Raw genomic sequence first — 21133 nt, 5'->3', positions numbered from 1 at the left:
TCTGGATAAGGTTGCACATTCTGTTTGTGCTCTTCTCACTTGATGATCTTAGGGTCCTCTGTTTCTGGACTTAATATTTTTTAGACATATGGTATGCAGGCTTCCATTTGTACTCTGGTCCCAGGCCCCTCAGAATCTAATGGATAAGGATAGATACAGTATTGTAATCAAATGAACTATCCATAGGTGTACAGTCTGTGTGCTGAGTTAGAACCTGGTGTTTTATACATAATTATGAATTGATATCATTTAAAGCCTTCTATAAATGACATTGCATATTATGAGTTACAAATAATGTTATTTTACTTTCTGCTGGGTACTAGTGGAAAACTAGGTCTACCTCTTGACATAGTTTTAGATAAAGCACAGGGTTGTTTTAAAATTATAATAGCAAGAATTTGTTCAGCAATTTACTATGAATTAGTGACTAATACCAAAAATAGGGCAGAACTTTTGGATATTTCACATATTAATTTACACTTGTATTATTTTCTCAATGGAAGAAATGAGTTTCTGCTCCTAATAAATAAATTATAGCCTCAGAACCCCTATACAGAGTCTCTGAGTTGGATTCAAATTCATGGCCATGAGTTTGGCTTTTTTGAGTTTGTATTATTTTACATATAAGGTTTTAATAGGAAAACCACCCAGTATAGAAAGGCTGTTTGTTATCCACATGTTGAATAGAGAAGGAAACAGGCGACGAAAGAGAAGTATCTTGCCTAAATCACCCAGGAAGTAGCCTAACGTGTATTCCAGTACAGAAGCTCTGCCTTGAGACTTTCATTATCAGTGGTATACTTTACAGTCTCTTTAAAACCCCCCCCAAAAAACCCCAAACAAAACCTTAAACACTTTTAATATAGGTAAAGGTATAAATCAGAATCCTAGTGTGGTACTGTTCAATAAGCACTTCAAATTTATCAGCTGCTCCTTGGAAACCCTATATGGTGTTATTTTGAGTTGGAATCTACTCAAGGTCATTTTAACAATAACACCAAAGGTGAAAGTGTTAATTTGGATTATTTGTTTTTCTAAGAGTCCAACCTCCTTCTCCTCAACCTTGGTTGGCCTTTCGTCTCTTGTGACTAGAATTGGTCTCGCCAAAGATCTGTTGAAGAAATAGGGTTTTAGGATGATTCAGAGATTCAAATAACCTTGCATAGAGTTGCTAGTAGGTTGGATTGGATTGAAACATATTAGCAATTCTACCACAGATCTTAGTTTGTTTGGTTCCACTAAATTAGTTTTGAGTTGGAATAGCTTGTCAATTGAAGAATTAAGAAAAAACGAGACTGATTTTTATGGTTTTCTTTGGGTTTTGCAGTTGGTGATCATAACAGTAATCCTAAAATAGTTCAGGCTTCCAAATCCCTATGGTGCTCTGCTTCTAACTTGTTTTTCCTCAGGTCCTTAATTTAGGTATTTCCTGAGAAAGTTTTTCTAATTTTTTTCTGTAAGCGTAGACCAATTAAATGTTACATTTTGGTTTTTAACAATCTGTTCATTCTTTTCAATATTATGTGTTAGTACCATTGATATTTTTTTAGCATTTTCTTTACAAGGTTTTTTTTGGTATTTTCATGTTATATTTTGATAACCTATAAACACTTCTTTGAACCTAAATTGTTTGTGTAGTCTCAGTAAATTGAAAAAACAAAACAAAAAAAAACCAAAGCAGTAAAATTACTTTCCTGAATTCCAGTTTAGGCTATGAAAAAATACTGGGTTGCATGCTTCATATTGAGCTAGCTATGAGGAGCTCTGGTATCGTAGTGGTTATGAATCGGGCTGCAAACCTAAAGGTCAGCAGTTCGAAACTACCAGCCACTCCGTGTGAGAAAGATGAGGCTTTCTGCTCCCGTAAAGATTTACAGCCTCGGAAACCCTGTACAGGGTTGCTATGGGTCGGAACCGACTTGATGGCACTTAATAACAACAACATTTTGAGTTATAAGTTGTTAAATTAATAAAGTGTAGTCTATAGTAGGGGAAATATTGTATCTTTTTTGTGTTCTACCTAAGTAGGAACTGATGATACAAAATGGCTTGCTGGTCTCAATAGAATATAATAGTTAAGTGAGAAAGTATTGAACTAGAGTTCCAGTTCATACTGTTTAAACATGTCTCTGCAATTGGTGGGTAGCTGCAGACAAGTTCTCTCAGTAATATACCTTTCTTAGTCTTAGTAGTGTGCATTCAAATTAACTGTCTGATCAATCAGTGACTTCCAAGAGCATCTATAGCTGCAGACAAGTTCTCTCAATAATATACCTTTCTTAGTCTTAGTAGTGTGCATTCAAATTAACTGTCTGATCAATCAGTGACTTCCAAGAGCATCTACTGAGCTAGTTAAATTCAAGGCAGAGAGGTCAGCTCAAAAGGTTATGGCTACTGGGTTTTGGGATTCCAAATGGATAATCTTGATAGATTTAAAGAAGTTTTAAGAAGGTTGAAAACTATGTTGGCCAGGAAAGTCATGCAGGAGATTTTTTCCCCCCTATCATGACAATGTACCTGCTCATTCTTTGTGGGTAGTCAAAGGCTGTCCTATGAGAATTTTGGTTGTCCTATGAGGAATCTTAGCTCATCTACTCTAGAGCCCTGATATTGCCCTTCATACTTCTTTTTGTTCCCTAAATTCAAAGAACATGATTTAAGTCCCTGGAGAATTGCCAAAATGCTGTTTTGAAAGTGGTATAAATCAAAGGGTGCAGAATTCCTCAGGGAACGGTTGTTGTTGTTAAGTGCCATTGAGTCAGTTCTGACTCAGAGACTCAGTGTAGGGTTCCTGAGGAGTGGCTGGTGGGTTTGAGCTGCCATCCTCTCATTTAGCAGTTCAGTGTCTGTTCTGAAGTACCCCACCAGGACTCCAGGGAAAGGGTGCCTCCTTCAGAAGTGGGTAGACCCAGTTAGGATATGTGGAGAAACAATAGCCTCACATTTTGGTATTTTTGTTTAATAAAAGTTTCTGTGGTTTTGTGACAGTACTTTTTGACTTACCTTGTTTAAGCTTCCCAAGGGCATGAGGTTCTGTTTGTTTCGATGTTCTATGTCCCTGGTGCGTAGAGCAGTGCCTGTTATACCAAAGGGTTCAGCAAATGTTTGTATGATTGAATCTTTACTATTCTTAGGTTTATTTGAATGAGGTATTGTTCCTCCCTAAAATTCTTACCCTTATAATACTAAGCTTTATTCATTATGTATTGGAAAACTGAGTCTATAGTGAGGCTGTGAATTTTCCTTTGAGTCTAGAAATTTTACAGTTGTTGTTGTTAAGTACTGTCAAGTTGATTCCCACTCATAGCTAATTTGTATAGGGTTTCTGAGGAGTGTCTGGTGGGTTTGAACCACCGACTTTATGGCTAGCAGTCCAGTGCTTACCCTATCGCACCATACTTTAGTATTTATAAAAGTTGTTGAGTTTCACATTCAGGTATGTAGACAACATAACCTAGATGCTAACGTTCCCAGATGAATCATTTGGAAATTGTGGTTAATGAGTTCTACCATTGCTTTGCTTTGTGACTAATAGGTACCATGTAGGCTCACAGTGTAAGTATGTATTTTATGTTTTCTATTTTTATGGCCTCTCTTTCAGATCTCCCTTGAATTTAGAAATCTGGCTGAGAAATATCAAACGGTGATTGTTGACATTTGCCGGAAGATGGGATATGGAATGGCAGAGTTTTTAGAGAAGCACGTGACTACTGAACAGGAGTGGGATAAGGTGAGTGTCTCTTTGTGACATTTTCAATGCATGGTTCATAAGATAAGAGCCGATAGCACTCATTGTGAAGTACAGAACTAGTAAAACGTTGTCCATCACTTCCAGGGTTTCTGGTTTTGCAACTGAATGTTTGATTTGAATGTCTCACCTTAAGCACTTAATATAGGGGCTTACTATTTTCTAATACTGTACTGATGAAAGTATCCATGCCCTACAGAACTTACTTTTGAATTCATTCATAATAAAACATGTCTCAGCAGTGTAGATATAAAACTTAAATAAATGATCTCTAACTTGCTGGGAAATTTTAGATAAATGAGTGATTAATTCATGTAATACAAAGATACTAGCAGTTTTCATACTTTAAAAATAATGTTTGTTTTTTTCCTTTGTTACTTTCTTTTCCATTGCCAGAAATAGTGACAGTTTGGTTCTAGACAGCCACAATCAGATACTGCAATAAAACAAATCATAGGAATTTTTTGGTTTACCAGTGCATATGTAAATTACATTTACACTATATTGTAGTCTATCGAAGGAGCCCTGGTGGCACTCTGTGTCAGGTGTGTGACTACTAATGACAAGGTAACAGTTTAAACCCACAAACTGCTCCTCAGGAGAAGATGAGACTGTCTGCTCCCATAAAGGTTTTACAGCTTCAGAAACCCCCTATACAGGGTTGATATGAATCCGAATTAAGTTGATGGCAGTCAATTAAGTGAAACAGCGAAATATTGTAAGAGTTATTAAAATGTAACAAGACATGAATGAGCACATGCTTTAGGAAAAAGTGGCACTGATAAACTTGCCTGAAAACTGTCACAAACCTTCAATTTGTAAAAGCAATTTCTATAAAGTGCAGTAAAGTAAAATGCAGTAAAACAAGGTACGCTTGCTCTAAAAAAGTTGGCACCAACCGTTTCTCCCACAGTGCTTTTTACTCACTGGATTCCTTGAAGTGAGCACACAGAACTAATCTAGTCAATGGATTTATTAGGGATGTTGTTGTTGTTAGGTGCCATCGAGTCACTTCCGACTCATAGCAGCCTGATGCACAATAGAATGAAACACTGCCCAGTCTGTGCCATCCTCACTGTTGTTAACGTTTGAGCCCCTTGTTGCTGCTACAGTGTAATATTCCTGTAGTTGGTGGTATTCCTCTTTTTGGCTGACACTTTACCAAGCACGATGTCTTTCTCCAGGGACTGGTCCCTCCGATTAACATGTCTGAAGTATGAGAGACAAAGTCTCACCATCCTTGGCTTCTAAGGAGCATTCTGGCTGTGCTTCTTCCAGTACAGATTTGTTTGTTCTTTTGGCAGCCATGAAGTTATTCCACTTTTCCCTGTGGTTCCTATTTCTATTCCACCTACCTTTCTATCCCTTCTCAACTTTGTCCTTATGTAAGTGTTGTTGCCCTTTTGGATTTAGATGATGAACCTTTCCATGGTGAGCATACCTTACTAATGTTATCATCCCCACTTCCCATATACTTGTCTATTGCTTGACTGAAAAGTCATGGGCCATGGGGGTGAATTTCTTTCCACATCTGATGAGTATTCGAAGGCCATAGTCTCAGTTTCCTCCTGTCTCTTCCTGACCAAGTAAGCCTGTTTGTTTTTTTTTTTTAAATAATACTGAGTTTTGTTTCACATTTTCTGCCACTCTATCTGGGACCTTCTAATGTGATACATTTCACCCTCTAATGTGTTTCCGGTCACCATCTAGTTCTTCTGGTCTCAGAGTCATGGAGACTGATGTTCATATGTTCCATTAGTCCATTGGACTAATTGATTCCAAACATCTTCAGTTCTTATCACTCTTCGTTCTTCTGCAAATGTAGAGATCAGTAGCTGAACCTTGTTGTTGTCATGTGCCGTGGAGTCGGTTCCGACTCATAGTGACCCTGTACAGGGTTTCCAAGGCTGTAAACCTTTATGGGAGCAGAAAGTCTCATCTTTCTCCTGTGGAACGGCTGGTAGTTTCAAACTGCCGACCTTGAGGTTTGCAGCCTGATTTGTAACCACTACACTTCCAGAGCTCCTTAGCTGAACCCTAGATGGCGGCTTATCTAAGATCCCAGTGCTGCTTACAAAGTAGGATGTAGGACATTGTCTTTGTGGACTGTGTTATGCCAGTTGACCATGGTATCACCTGAGAGTATGGTCCTGAGCCCACAGGCCCAACCACTCACTGCCTTAAGATGTTTGATCATATCTAAGAAGTTTTCTTAGAATAGAAGCAGCAGTCAAGAGGTCAAACGACGTATTGCATTAAGCAAATCTGCTGCACAAGACCTTTTTAAAGTGTTGAAGAGCAAAGATGTCAGTTTGAGGACTAAGGTGTGCCTGATCCAAGCCATGGTATTTTCAGTAACGTCATATGTATGCAAAAGCTGGACAGTGAATAAGGAAGAATGTAGAAGAATTGATGCCTTTGAGTTATGGTGTTGGAGGAGAGAATATTGAAAGTGCCATGGGCTGCAAAAAGAACCAGTAGATCCGTTTTGGAAGAAGTGCAACCAGAGTGCTCCTTAGAGTCCAAGATGACCAAACTACGTCTCTCATACTTTGGACATGTTGTCAGGAGGGAGCAGTTGCTGGCGAAGGATACCATGTTTGGTAAGGTGGAAGGTCAGAGAAAAGGAGGAAGACCCCCAACGAGATGGATTGGCCAAGTGGCAGCATTGATGGACTCAAGCATGGCAACAATAGTGAGGTTGGCCCAGGATTGGGCAGTGTTTAGTTCTGCTGTGCATAGGGTCGCTATGGGTCGGTACCGACTCAATGGCACCTAATAACACCAACAAGAAGTTTTCATCATTTTGCCTATTGTGTGCTCCACCATGTTCACATAGTTGTGTTTATAGGAAAGGTAAACAGCCATGTACAAATATCCTCTTTCAAACTCTTAAATATATATATTTGTTGTTATTGTTACTAAGTGCCATTGAGTCATTTCCAACTCCTAGCAACCCTTTATAGGATTTCTGAGGAGCAACTGATGGGTTTGAACTGCCAACCTTGTGGTTTTCAGTCCAGTGCATTTCACCTGTGTGTGTATGTATGTATGTGTATATATGTGTGTGTGTATATGTGTATATATATACACATATACACACACTACACACACATATATATTCACAAAGGAGCTACACACACATACACACACACACACACACACACACACACACACACACACACACACATATATATATTCACAAAGGAGCTCTGGTAGCGAAGTGGCTACGAATCAGGCTGCGAACTACAAAGGTCAGTAGTTCGAAACTACCAGCTGCTCCGTGGCAGAAAGATGAGGCATTCTGCTCCTGTAAAGATTTACAGCCTCGGAAACCCTGTACAGGGTTGCTATGAGTCGGAACTGACTCCACGGCACACAGCTACCACACATGCATACACACACACACACACACACACACATACATATTTATTTATTTGTATATGGTGTGAGAGGAGGAGGTCTTGTTTCATTTTGCCAGCACCATCTGTTGAAGAGACAATCTCTTTCCCATTTAATGTGTTTTGGATCTTTGCTGGTTTTTTTCTAATGGTTTGAGATGTGTTAATGTACTGATTTTGGCTCTTCATTTTGGATGTGTGCAAAAATAAATACATATCAGGTAGTTTGATTGATTACTATAAGAACAAGTAAACTGATCGCCCGGGAGCCATCAAGGCAAGTGGTCGGGACTCCTTAGAGCAAACCCCCTTCCAAGACTGAGACTCAAGGGGAATACACAAGCAGGCATGTGGTCTGGTTGGTGACCATGTTGGTCATGGATAAGGGGAATAGGGGGAAAAAACAGCATTGAAATTGTGTGCTAAACCCAACCACATGTAGTATACTCCTTTGAACCCGGGTGGAGACCTGGATGGCCAGCAATATGGCAAGACCCAGGGACTTCTGGGCCCAGAGGCAGTGGCATGGCAACAGAGGACTAGAGCAGAGAGCGAAGCATCCAGCTGGTGTGAAATTAGGGGAGATGTACAAGAACACACCCATACTTGCAGATAGTACCCATTTGACCTGGCTTCGAAGGTTGGATAATCAGAACTCGACTAGAAGAAGAAAGAAGAGGGAAAAAAAAAAAAAAAAAGAGTTAACAGCTGTAATTTGATGTTTACCTATACTTATGGATGTAGCAGCTCAAAAAAGGGAACATATCTTTATGGCGAGGATCACTTCCACCTCCTCAGTACACAGGGTTGACAGGGATAGGCAACTTAGACATTGGCTACCCAAAATGGGGGCGGTCTATAAAGGCAAGAAGTGACTGGCTTATATGCTTTCAAGAGGGAGCCTCGTTGCAGATGGGGCAGGGGAAGGTAGAATCACCACTGAATGATTTCCAATCTGTTGGGACCGGGCTGGTGAAAGGAAATGGGGATAAGACTCTTGTGGTACAATAGTGAATAATTGCCATCAGGACTAACTGTGAGGGTAGGAAATACAGGGGTAGATGTTTTTTGACTAAAGGAGGAGAGTGGTTGATTTTGCAGCCCAGGAGTGGAGGTCCTTGGGACCATCAAGTGAGAAGAATGGAGAGCAGGACCCTACCCAGAGAGGCAGTGACGCCAGGGATGGAGACAGAGATGATGATGTGGACAGATGGAGCTGCTAGGGACACTGGACTCAGGGAGGGAGAAGGGCTGTGTGCTGGTGGTGGGGGGCCGGCCTGTGTGATGTACCCTTTGGTTGTTTGATGATGCATGGAGGGGATTATAATCATTGCAGTGAAACGAAATGCAATAGGATGAGTGCAGGGCTGATGTTCTCCCATGTAAACCTCAGAATAAAACTTAAAAAAAAAAAATCAATACATATCATTAGTCAAAGTCAGATGTGACTGATGATACTGAGCTTTTCTACCATTTCTCCTCACCTATGTAGTCAGTTGATTCCTGTGTATTCCATCTGCTGAGATCCATGGGTATAAATTGTCTCAGGAAGCTGGACCCTCTCACTTCTCCACTGCAGGTGCACATCCTTAATCATAGACACCATATTCAAACTGAACAACATCAAAAGTGAAATTGCTCTTTAATGGGGGTGGAGAGGGACAGCATCCAGACAGGAATGGTGGGGGAGGGTTTTAGAAGTACAGGCCCTTTAGGGCCAGATGGGCCTGGGCCTCCTGAAAACATGGCCGCGTGATGGCCCACGGTGTTTAGGGTAAAGCAGTCACTAGCAAATAGGCAGGCAGTGACCACAGGATCTCCTGGCAGGTCAAGGGCAGCTCCAGGCCCAGGGTGGGGCCCATGGTCAGAGCCGCCCAGGTGGATCCAAGGAGCTGCCAGCCCCCACAGCCACTGTCATGGACCCTTCGTCATGGACCCTTATCTTTGCTCTTCGGTGATTCTTAGTCCTTACCCTCTCCATTCAGATCTCACTCTGTCCTACCTTCTTTGACTTTGGTGGGAGTTACTAAGACTATGGCAAGAGAGACATAGACGTAAGTAGTTCACTGCACCTGTATAGGTGAGATCCTCTTAGCACAAGATTACTTGTAGACTGACTCAGTACTTAATTGATATAAATGATGATCCCCATCTGTTTATTAACAACAAGTGTCAGTTAAGTTGTAAAATTACATGTTTACAGAGAATATTATTCAGATAATAGGAATATAACTTTATTTCTGAAACTTTGACTGAAGGTGAATTATGTAGTTTCCATTCCCCTTGGACAGTTTTATGGATATTCTAGTGTTTTTCAATTCTAGTCATTTAGATTTTTCTGTAGGTATACACAGCTAATTTCTCTTTACCTAATTTCAGCATGTATTTACCATTCCTTTCCCTATTTTACCTCACATCGTGTTTCAGCCAGATGCTATACTTTTATCTTTGGTCTTTGCCTAACTTTTTTGCCCTTCTTAATGTCTTTTCCTGGCCCCGGTGTGGCTCTTAGGATAAGCACTGGACCTTTAACTATAAGGTTAGCAGTTCAAACCTATTAGCCGCTCTTGGAAGCCCTATATGCAGAGTTGCTATGAGTTGGAACTGACTCAACAGCACTTAACATTGTCTCTTTCAAATTGTATGGCTTTTAGCTACTCTTCTAAAATTGTCTAATGGATGTTTGTATTATAAGGGGATTGGATTTAAGGTGTCTTGGCATATCCTGTTCAGAAGAGAGTATCTTTGGAGAATTGTTGTTCGGTGTCGTCAAGTGGGTTCTGACTCATAGTGACCTTATGTAGGGTTTCCAAGGAGTGACTGATGAGTATGAACCACTGACCTTGCAGTTAGCAGTCCCGTATTTATCCTACAGCATCATACCAAGACTCTTTTTGGAGTCTTGTTTTTTTGAGGGAGAAAATTTGCTTTGACAATTAGAACTACATTTATTGCTTTTACTCCATTGAGAGACAGAGGCAACTTTAGTACAGTTGTTAAAGCCTGAATTCATGATGCAAACTACTGGTTTTGATAGGGATCCTACAACTTCCCAGGTAAGTGATCTAGGACAAGTTCATTGGTCTCCCTGTACTTCAATTTCCTCATCTGTATACTGGAGATAATGATAGGATGTTAGTACACCATTATAGGAGACCCGGTAGTGTAGTGGGTTATGTGTTAGGCTGCAAACGGCAAGATCGGCAGTTCAAATCCATCAGCCTGTTCACAGGATAGAGATGAGGCTTTCTACTCCTGTAAAGATTTACAGTCTTGGAAACCTATGAGTCAGAACCAACTTGATGGTATGCTGCAGCAGTATCCTATTAAAAGATGTTAAAACTTTCCTCATAGGCTGTTTGTGAGAATTAAATTTACAGAGTTCCAGAAATGTTGTCCAGTTGGTCAAAGAAGGGTTAAATTACGCTTAGAATTGTTTAAGTTTCAATGAATTGGAATGTTTTATCGCCCCTTATTTCCTCTACCTTCAGTTTTGGGTATTGAAAGTTTTTACTAGTTTATTTTTCAGTAAGCTTTTAAAAAGAAATATCATAAAAGTGATATTAACATTATAATAAAAGTTGTGTATGTACTTTTTTAGAAATTTAGAAAATGCAAGTAAACTTTACATCAGCCAGAGAGCACTGTTGTTAAAATCCGTCGTGTGTGTCCTTTATTGATGTTTTTAATCTGCATGAAAAATGGGATCAGGCGTAGTGGTTACGAATCGGGCTGCATAAAGATTCACAGCCTCAGAAACCCTGTGCAGGGTCGCTATGAGTCGCATCAACTCCATGGTAATGATCTCCGGTGTTTCCATTTTAGTTAAATAATCATTATTAAAGTAAACTAAAAATAATCTTTTGCAGTACTGCCACTATGTTGCTGGCCTGGTGGGAATTGGGCTTTCCCGTTTGTTCTCGGCTTCAGAGCTAGAAGACCCCATAGTTGGTGAAGATACAAAGCTCTCCAACTCTATGGGCCTGTTTCTGCAGAAAACAAACATCATACGTGATTATCTGGAAGACCAGAAAGAAGGAAGAGAGTTTTGGCCTCAAGAGGTAATAATAGATTTCGGGGATTTGGGGAAAATCATTTTGGACACTTTCTGAAAACAAATAATTAAACCCTTTTGGTTGCAGGTAACAGAAACACAAGCCAAACTACCTTAATTTGTTCCTTTTTTTCCTGGGCAGATTTTCTCTTAGTGGTGGATATAACAACCTATGATACTCATAATGCTCTAGCTTACCAGAAATGTCCTCAGGAATGTCTGATTGGTACCCTTTGTTCATGTGCCCATTGGCAAATCAGTTGCTATTGTCAAGGAAATGAGTGCTCTGATTAGCCAGACCTGGATTGTGTGTACTCAAAACACATGAAATCCCTCCATGAAAGAAGGGTTGTATAACTAGAAGGAGAACTTGATGCTAGATAGGAAAAAAATACAGTTAATCTTTGATTTAATTAAAAATTGAACAAGGAAAGGAAAACTGTGACATTTATTTTTATTCAAAAGGAAAATGAGAAAATTCTATGACTATTGCTTTCCACAAAGTTTCCTAAAATCAAGTCCTTTTTTTTTTCTTTTTTAAAACTTTTTATTATGAATTGAGTGAAGTTTTACAGAGCAAATCAGTTTTCCACTCAACAATTCATACACATTTTGTTTTATGTTGTCAGTTGCAATCCTCACAATGTAACCTCACTTATCTCACTTTCATTTTCTGATTTTATTCCTTCTTTCCTTTTGAATTTTGTCCTTGGGTAAATGCTACTCTTTAATCTCAAATGGGTAATTATTCTAAGGTGTGTGTACCTCCTAGTGCTCCTCTTATAGACCAGTCTATTGCTTGGCTGAAATTGAAGAATGAAATTGAATTACGGTAGGTGTGAGTTCATTTCCACACCTGATGGATAACTTAGAGCTATATCCTCAAAGATTCCACCAATTTCTAGTTAACCAGTCTTTTTTATTTTTAGTTTTGTTTCAAATTTTTTTTTGTTTCATTCAGGGTCTTCTAAAATGATCCTTTACACAGTAATTGGTGGTGTGGCCAACCACTATTGAGTTCTTCTGGTCTCAGGGTCCTGGGGACTGATGTTTGCATGGTCCACTAGTCCAGTGAACTAATTGTTTCATGTGTCTTCATTTTCTTCACTCTTCTTTCCTCTGGACAGGGAGAGACCAATAGTTGTACCTTAAAATCAAGTGCTTTTAAAGTGAAAAACCACATATTTGCAACTCGTGTTGCAGGTAAATATTGCAGATCAAATATTTGCAACTAGTGTTACAGATAAATGGTTAATATTCGTAATATGAAAAAGAACTTTAAAAGTTGAGAAGAAAAAGACCACTGCCCTATAGAAAAATTGAGAGAGAAAAGAAAGTGAATTTACAAGACATCCTTAAATATCTGAAAAGATGCCCAGGCTTACTCCTAATAAGAAAAGAATTGCACTTAAAGCACTGTGAGCGGTTAGTTCTGCTCTGTCCAATAGGATTGCTGTGAATCAGAGTTCACCTATGGCAGTGGGGTCACTGCCAGATAAAGCATCAGAAAGAATAAAAACTGTAATGGATGAAGACGCCGCAAGTGTGTGTGAATCTAATTTAAAAACGAGCAAAATCCTGACGTTATAATGCCTTTTGATGAAAGAAGTGGTGATGTGTTATTTAAACAGCTTTGCTCTGAGACATGATTCACATCTATACAGTTCAGTGATTTTTAGTATATTCACAGTTGTGCAGCTGTAACAACAGTCAGCTTTGCAGTGTTTTCATCTTTCTATAGAGGAACCACTGCCCATTTGTCAGGTGGCAATTGTGGGCATGGAAGTGCTCTGGGGGAACTCTGAAAGCAGCCATTATATGACCAAGACAGGTACAGATTTGCAAAAGGAGATAGATTACTCCAGGTTGAATAAGCAGTCTAAGATTTATTACAGGATGAACTTACACAAAAGGCAAGGTCCTGGGTGGCAGCACTACAGGTAGATCACCACACTCTAGAGATTATATCGATGACTAATGTGGGTAAGCACTGGACTACTAATTAACTGTCACTTTCAGTTTCTCCTCACTCCTCACCTCCAGCACTAGGTGACCAGTAATGTACTTTCAGTCTGTATAGATTTGCCTACACTGGACATTTCATATAAATAAAAACTAGTTTCTTAAGCTTAGTATAACTTTCTCAAGGTCCATCCAGATTGTAGCATCTGTATGTGTCAGTACTTCGCTTCCTTCTCTTTCTCTCTCTCTCTCTTTTTTTTTTTTTTGGTGGTAATATATATGAGGGGCTTCACAAAGTTTGTGGGAAAATGGAATTAAAAGATAATAGCATTTCCCCACAAACATTTTTAAACCCCCTTGTACAACAGAACATACACACCAATTCAATTTCTCTATAGTACTTCATTTAAAAAATTAATTTTATTCCATTGTATGGATATATCATTCATCAGTTGGTGAGCATTTAAACTCTTTCCACTTTTGGGCTATTATGAATACTGCTGCTAGGAACGTTTGTGGTTTAAGTGTTTGTGTGGGCATGAGTTGTCTGGGGTAGAATTGGTGTAGCGCTGTACAGTAAGCACTGGACTGCTAACTGCAGGGTAGGTATTTCAAACCCACCTGTCACGCTTTAGAAACCCTATATAATGTTGCTCTGAGTCAGAACCATCTCGGTGGCACTTAAAAACAACATGGCAACTCTTACATAAAAGGGGCTCTACCATTTCACAGTCACATCAACAGTGTTTCAGAGTCCCAGTTTCTGTATTTCTCATCCCTCTTGTTATATCTTTTGATTATAGCCATTCTAGTGCATGTGTGATGAAGGAGCCCTGGTGATGCTGTGGTTAAGCCTTGGGCTGCTAACAGTAAAGTCATCACTTAAATCACCATCTACTCTGAGGAAGAAAGATGTAGACTATTCCCATAAAGATAATATAGTCTTGGAACACCTAGGGAGTGATTCTAATTCTTATAGGATCACTGAATCAGAATCAACTTCTATGGCAGTAGATTGGTTTATTTTTGCCTAGGGTTGTAACATCCAGTGGTATCTCATTATTTTGAATTATATTTTCGTGGTGGTTACTGATATAAGCGTAGTGGTTACGAACCTTAAGGTCAGCAGTTCGAAACTACCAGCTGCTCTGTGGGAGAAAGATGAAGCTTTCTACTCCCCTTAAGATTTACAGCCTCGGAAACCCTGTACAGGGTCACTATGGGTCGGAACCAACTCAATGGCACTTAACAACAAGTGATGTAGATTGCCTTTCCATGCATTGGCAATTCTTATAGCTTTGGAAAATGTTTACTCAAATCCTTTGCCGCCCCCCATGTATTGTAACTGTGTTATTTATCTTTTTAGGGTATAGTTGAGATTTTTTTATATATAGTTCTTATGTTGTTGTTAAAGTGCTATCGAATCGGTTACGACTTATAGTGACCCTGTGTAGGGTTATCCAAGGAACAACTAGTGGGTTTGAACTGCCAACCTAATGGTTAGCTAATTCTTATCCTACGGTGTGACACCAGGACGCCATAGCTCTAGCTGTGAGCTCTTTATCAGGTAAATGATTTACAAATATTTTCTTCCATTTTCATGGGTTATCTTTTCCTTTTCTTGAAGTGTCTTAAGCACAAAAATACTTAAATTTTAATTAAGTCTAATTGATCTGTTTTTCTTTTGTTCCTTGTGTATTTTGTGTCATATATAAGAAACAGTTGCCTGATCATAAGCTCATGAAGATTTAAGTCTATGTGTTCGTCTAATAGTTTTACACTTTTAGCTCCTTGTATCTGTGATCCATTTTGAGGTAGTTTTTGTATATGCTATTAGGTGGGTATCCAATTTCATTTTGTTTTTTCTTTTTTTGGTTCTGGACATCCAGTTGTTCCAGTATCATTTATGGAAAAGACTTGTCTTTCTTCTCTGAATTAACCTCTCTATGTTTGCTGTTAAAAAATTGCTCAAAATTTCAAATTCTTATGGACTCCAGACTTGAGGCCATGAAAGTAGAGTGAACTCCAGAAACCATTGCCCTGAGATAATCTTTATTAAACATATCCCAGTTTAATTTAACTAGTGAAAAATATCGGCCTTGAGCATTATTCTCTTTTAAGAACTGTATGGGATCGAATTAACAACCGCAACTTGATAGATTACTTAGGAACCTTAGGCAGTGGTGAAGGTTATGTTAATGGTGGAGGAACAAGTCAGAAAAGGAGGTGAGTGTGGTTGCATAGCTCAAGGAATGTCTCTAAATGGTGCATGTAAAAACTGTTGAGTTGGTGTATGTTTTGCTGTATATTTCAACAATAAAAAAAAAAAACAAAAAACTTTTTTTAAATCAATTATTTGGTTCCATTAGCTGTACTTTGAGGATTCAGTAGTCACATACATATGTCTGTAAGAAAGATTCTGCATTTTAGGAATTCATATTGAGAGGTTTATGGGTACAAATCATAGAATATCAGGGCTTTCAAAATAATCTGGAGTCCTGGTATGGCACTGTGGGTTATAGGGTCAGACTGCAAAGTTGTTTGAACTGCAAGTTCGGTGGTTCAAGCTCACCAGCTGCTACTTAGAAACCCTATACAAGGTTGCTATGGGTTGGAATCGATTCAATAGCACTTAAAAACAACAACAAAATAAACCAGGGGTATGAGTATTGATGGAACAAAATTGTCCATATGTCAGTAATTTATGAAGCTAGGTAATGGGTATGTGTGGCTCATTAACTGTTTTCTCTAGGTTTTGCAGAATAATCCAGTTTCATCAATTTGTGTAAGTTTAGGTGCAAATTCAGGATGGATAACAAACCTGACTCTTCATATACTACAAGTTTTTTTAGGCTTACTCATTTATTTTGAAGAGCAATTTAAAGTTACAAACAATGTGCCTTGTTCTTTAGGAAACTTAAGAATTACCCAAGGAAAAAAGTAAGCTATTCGCCAGCTACTGAGAAATCCCGAAATAATAATAATAATTAGGTGATCAAGGTACACTGTGTGAGTTGCGGGTATTATTTTACTTTCAAGTCACTAAACTCCAGGGAGGTAGTGTTGTAATATACTGTAGGCCTAGGTCATTTTCCCAGACAAGCTTGTTCAGCAGCATTTTTTCTTTCTTTCCAGAATTGGGAGTACCATGTTAATCATTAATTATTTTGAGGTCTAGCCATCTTGAAAATGTTTAAGGTTTAGCCTGTAGTATTATTGTTAACTGATTTTGTATATATCTGGTCATACCAATGTAGTCTATGTTAATGCCTTCTGAGTAGTTAATGCCTTCTGAGTAATTGGAGGCCTCTTTAGTCTTAACGTCATCAAGATATTGCTTAGTACTGGAGGGCATCAAAAAGTCTGTGGGAAAATTCCAATAGCTTTTAATTCTGTTTTACTGTAAGCTCTTTGAAGGCCCCTTGTGCTCCCCTTGTGCATGCTGCACAAATTTTCACAGAGGGGCACTTTCCACAAACACTTACTCTTGGTTTTGATTAGAGCCTGACTGGTGCACAGCCATTGCATGAAGCTTAAAAGGGACTTGGTCTTGGTGAGAGATTTCAGCAGCTAAGAATGCTGAGTTGTTTGTTTATAAAAATTTTTTTAATATTTATACATTTTTCCTTTACTTACATTTTGACTTTTTTTTTTTTTTTTTTTAAATTAAATCCTGTTACCTGTCTAGGTTTGGAGCAGATATGTTAAGAAGTTGGGTGATTTCTCTAAACCAGAGAACATTGACATAGCTGTCCAGTGCCTGAATGAACTTATAACTAATGCATTGCAGCACCTACCAGATGTCATTACCTACCTTTCAAGACTCAGAAACCAAAGTATCTTTAAGTTCTGTGCTATTCCACAGGTATGGAATGGAACTGTTCTTGTAGTATTGGAAAGTAGGGGATAAAGGGCGGTGGCTAGAATTCATTTATTCTTTTGCTTTGCTGAATTCAGAAATCAGATTCCTTCAAGAGATGACTGTAGTTGAGTTTCTGTTGATGACAGCCAGGCAGTGTTTCACAACACCTCTTTGTCTCCCAACCTCTACATTCAGCTTAGCCTTAAGATTCAGGTGACTCTTTTCTAGGCCATCTTAGATTACTTCTTTTCCTCTCACTGATTATTATAAATTAGTTTGTTGTTTTTTTTTCCTTACAAATCTTAAGACTTCAGCCTTGATTTACAGGGAGCACTCAGTGAAACGTGGGTGAAGCTATTATTCAAAAGTTTTATTAAGCACCTAATTGTACTTTTCCTAGACTCAGAGAAGAAATACCTAATCCTATAGGTCTACCAAACAAAAACAAAACAAATACACTGTTGCTGCTATGTTGATTCCAACTCGTGTAATCCTATAGGACAGAATAAAGCTGCCCCACAGGCTTTCCAAGGCTCTCATTTTTATGGAGACAGACCATATGTTTCTTCCTTAGATTTGAACCAGCCATAATTTGGTTTTCAGCCAAACACTTAACCAGGGTTCCTTACTGTAGGTCTTGTTGTGGGGCAGTGTGCCGTTGAGTTGGTTCTGACTCCTAATGACCCTGAATAGTTTCTAAGAGCGGCTGATGGATTTGAACTGCTAACCTTGCAGTTTGCAGTCCAGTGCTTACCCTACAGCACCACGCCAGGGCTCTCCTACCCCTTGATACTCTAGGAGCTTATATTCCTTTTACCAGTTATTTCAGTTATTAACTTAAAATAAATAAGTAAAGTCATAGAATTTCTAGTTGATTTGGAAACTGTTTTGATCTTATTCTAATGACCACCCCTCAGTGGTGACTAGAACTAAAATTTATGTATCTGTTTTAAGTTTTCGTAGAAATAATTTACCTTTGTATATAAAAAATATTCTCTCTTCATTTCTGATCTTTTTTGTCCCGTGTTATTTTTTCCAGTGTATATGATTGTGTTCCTTGTAAGAAAAATAGAGAAAAATGAAAGTTCTTTCCAGATATTATTTGAAATCAATTTTTCAAATCAAATTATTCATTGTTCTGACATGAAAAATGTTGGATTTGCCCGTTTTTCCATAAAATAAAACTTCATGTCTTAACTACTGACTGAAAAGACCATTTGATTCTGTTTGTTCTTGACAAAGGGAGAGAGAAGTAGGAAAGATAAAAGTCTCAATATACTTTCTTCATGGCTTTTATTTTTTTCCTTGGCTTGTTATGTCTTAGCTCTGTCAGTCTGTCATTTCTCCTTTTGATGTTGATGATTGCTTACAGCTCCATTGCTTGCTTTTTTTTATGAAATGAAATAAATTGTACTGTTTTCTTACTATTTATAGGTAATGGCCATTGCTACTTTGGCTGCCTGTTATAATAATCAGCAGGTATTCAAAGGTGTTGTGAAGATTCGAAAAGGACAAGCAGTAAAACTAATGATGGATGTCACCAATATGCCAGTTACCAAAACTCTGATTCACCAGTATGTGGAGGAGGTGGGTTTTTATTTCACTACCTGGTTAACTTGTAGCAGCTATTTTGCTATGATTTAAATAATGTCACTATTTATACATTTCATATTTGGATTGTAAATGATTGTAACAACATAACTGTGTTATGGCAGGAATTCTGTCCTACTAAATGTCCTCCTTTGTCCTAATGTACTTTATTAGGAGGAAATAGATTTGTCCTACTAAATGTCCTCCTTTGTCTAATGTACCTTATTAGGAGGAAATAGATGCATAGCGAACTGAATGTTCAGAGCTGCATAGTAAGCTGATGAAAGAAGGTAACTCAGGCAGGGATATAGGATGGATAGGATTCCTGAATAGAATCATAGTTTTTGAACTGGGCTATGTTAGAAAACAACCAGATTTCTTGTTTGGCATGAGAATGTGACCATGAGCTTGCGTTTGCTTATGCTGTGAAGTACCTGAGTAGATCTAAGACCCCAATCTGCATTTCCTGACATCCAATCTAGTACTTTCCATTATATCACAGGCCTCAATTAGAAACCACAGTAGAACAGTTAGGCAAATACAACCATCAAGTTGCAATTATTTTGGATATTTTCTCCTCAAATTTGACTTTATATGCCAAAACCATTTTATAATACAAAATGTAGATGCGGTGCTTCATCTCTCTATGCTTGTGGTCTCCTCTGTATAAAATGTGGATAAATAATAGCCTGTTGGACTGTATCGCTTACATTATGTTAAGCATTAAGACTGCGTTATGTTTTGTGTAATTCTCTAACCATCTGCAGTTGCCTCTGGTAGAAATGCGAATGTCCAAAATTTGTCAAAGGGAAGAAAGGTAAGCAGTATAAGGAGAATTGAGCAATCTGCAATACAAATCAGTGGATGTAACTAATCTTATTATGATGAAATCACTGTTGCAAAATTCTTGTATATGTGTTACCAGAGTCCTGGAAGGTAGAAAACTATTGAAAGGGGTTAACTCTGGGGAGTTTTTGAAATGAAGAGAGTGTTTTATGTTTCTATATACTTCAATAGTATTTCAGTTTTCAACAAGAATGTGCCAGCAGGCCAACCAAAAACAAAACAAAACAAAAAAAACAAACACAACACTTGTTTTTTAAACTTTTTATTGTGAATTCAGAGGTTTACAGAGCAGAATATCAGTTTTGCAATTTGGCAGATCATATGTTTCGCTTCATTACGTAAATGATTGCCATCTCCTCGTACCATCAATAAACAATATTTACCTCTATTCACTATTTTTTTTTTAAGGTTTTTATTGTGGATTGCATGAAAGTTTACAGGGCAGATCATTAGTTTTACATTCAACAAATCATACACCATGTTTCATTACAGTGATTATAATCCCCTCCATGTACCATCAGTTAACAGTATTTCTCTATTCACTTTAGCTTTTTTTAAATACAAAAAAAACCCACTCAGGCATATATAATAATTTAACCTCCAAAGGGCACTTTCTGCAAGTCAGCCTCCTGGCCACCAGCTCTTAGTCCTTCTATTCCAATAAATCTAGAGTCATCAGCCGTTCCCACTCTCCATAACCCCATCTCTGCCTCCATCTCTGGCATTGCTGCTTCTCTTGTTAAGGTCCTGCATTCTGTTTGTGCTCTTCTCCCCTGTTTCTGTTACAAAACTTCTACCTTTACAATTGTGACAGTCACAATTAGCCATGATAACAATTATTCACTATTGAGTCATACAAATCTTAACCCCATCTCTTTTCATCAGACCCATCTAGACAAGATGAAAACTATTCAGTGGGGACTCTTTTCTTCCCCCACACACTCTTAAACTGAACTCCCTCTTTTTTTTTTTTAAGGTTTTTATTGTGGACTGAGTAAAAGTTTACAGGGCAGATCATCAGTTTTACATTCAACAAATCATACATCTTGTTTCATTACAATGGTTATAATCCCCTCCATGTACCATCAGTTAACAGTATTTCTCTTTATCCACTTCAGCTTTTTTTAAAAAAAAAACACCACTCAGGCATATATAATAATTTACGTCTCCAAAAGACACATCTGTAAGTCTGCCTACTGGCCACAAGCTCTTAATCCCTCTCTTTAAATGAATCTAGAGTCCTAGAGTCCTCAGCTGCTCGCTCTCTCCATTCCCCCATCTCTGCCTCTGTCTCTGGCGCTGCTGCTTCTCTGGATAAGGTCCTGCATTCTGTTTGTGTGAGTCTTCCTTGATGGTTCTATGGTCCTGTTTCTGGACTGTAAGATTAACCACTCCCCTGTTTTTGTTACAAAACTTCTACCTATACAATTGTGACAGTCGGAATTAGTCAAGATAAAAATTATTCACTATTGAATCATATGAATCTTATCCCTATCTCTTCACCAGATCCATCTAGACAAGGTGAAATCTATTCAGTAGGGACTCTTTCTTTCCCTCCATACTCTTAAACTCCCTCTTTGAAACCTTGTAAGCCAGTCACTTCGTGCCTTTATTGTCACCTCATTCTAGGTAGCCAATGTCTTAAGTTGCCCGCCCCTATCTACCCTGTG

General features: G+C 38.4%; 1 protein-coding gene across 3 annotated transcripts in view; it reads left to right on the top strand.

Moving 5' to 3' along the window:
* Positions 1-21133, top strand: part of FDFT1 (farnesyl-diphosphate farnesyltransferase 1) — a 42094-nt gene that overhangs the window by 10838 nt on the left and 10123 nt on the right. For 2 of the 3 annotated variants that reach the window (XM_006864321.1, XM_006864322.1), the window contains 4 exons: positions 3602-3730; positions 11019-11210; positions 16854-17030; positions 18462-18614. In XM_006864321.1, the coding sequence (XP_006864383.1) occupies positions 3602-3730; positions 11019-11210; positions 16854-17030; positions 18462-18614 (651 nt within the window). The remainder of the gene's footprint in view (positions 1-3601; positions 3731-11018; positions 11211-16853; positions 17031-18461; positions 18615-21133) is intronic. The other variant, XM_006864323.1, reaches the window with a different exon arrangement.

The sequence above is a fragment of the Chrysochloris asiatica genome, unplaced genomic scaffold, assembly GCF_000296735.1.
Source record: "Chrysochloris asiatica unplaced genomic scaffold, ChrAsi1.0 scaffold00064, whole genome shotgun sequence".
In the NCBI taxonomy this organism is placed as follows: domain Eukaryota; kingdom Metazoa; phylum Chordata; class Mammalia; order Afrosoricida; family Chrysochloridae; genus Chrysochloris; species Chrysochloris asiatica.
This window is presented reverse-complemented; position numbering and strand designations above follow the sequence as displayed.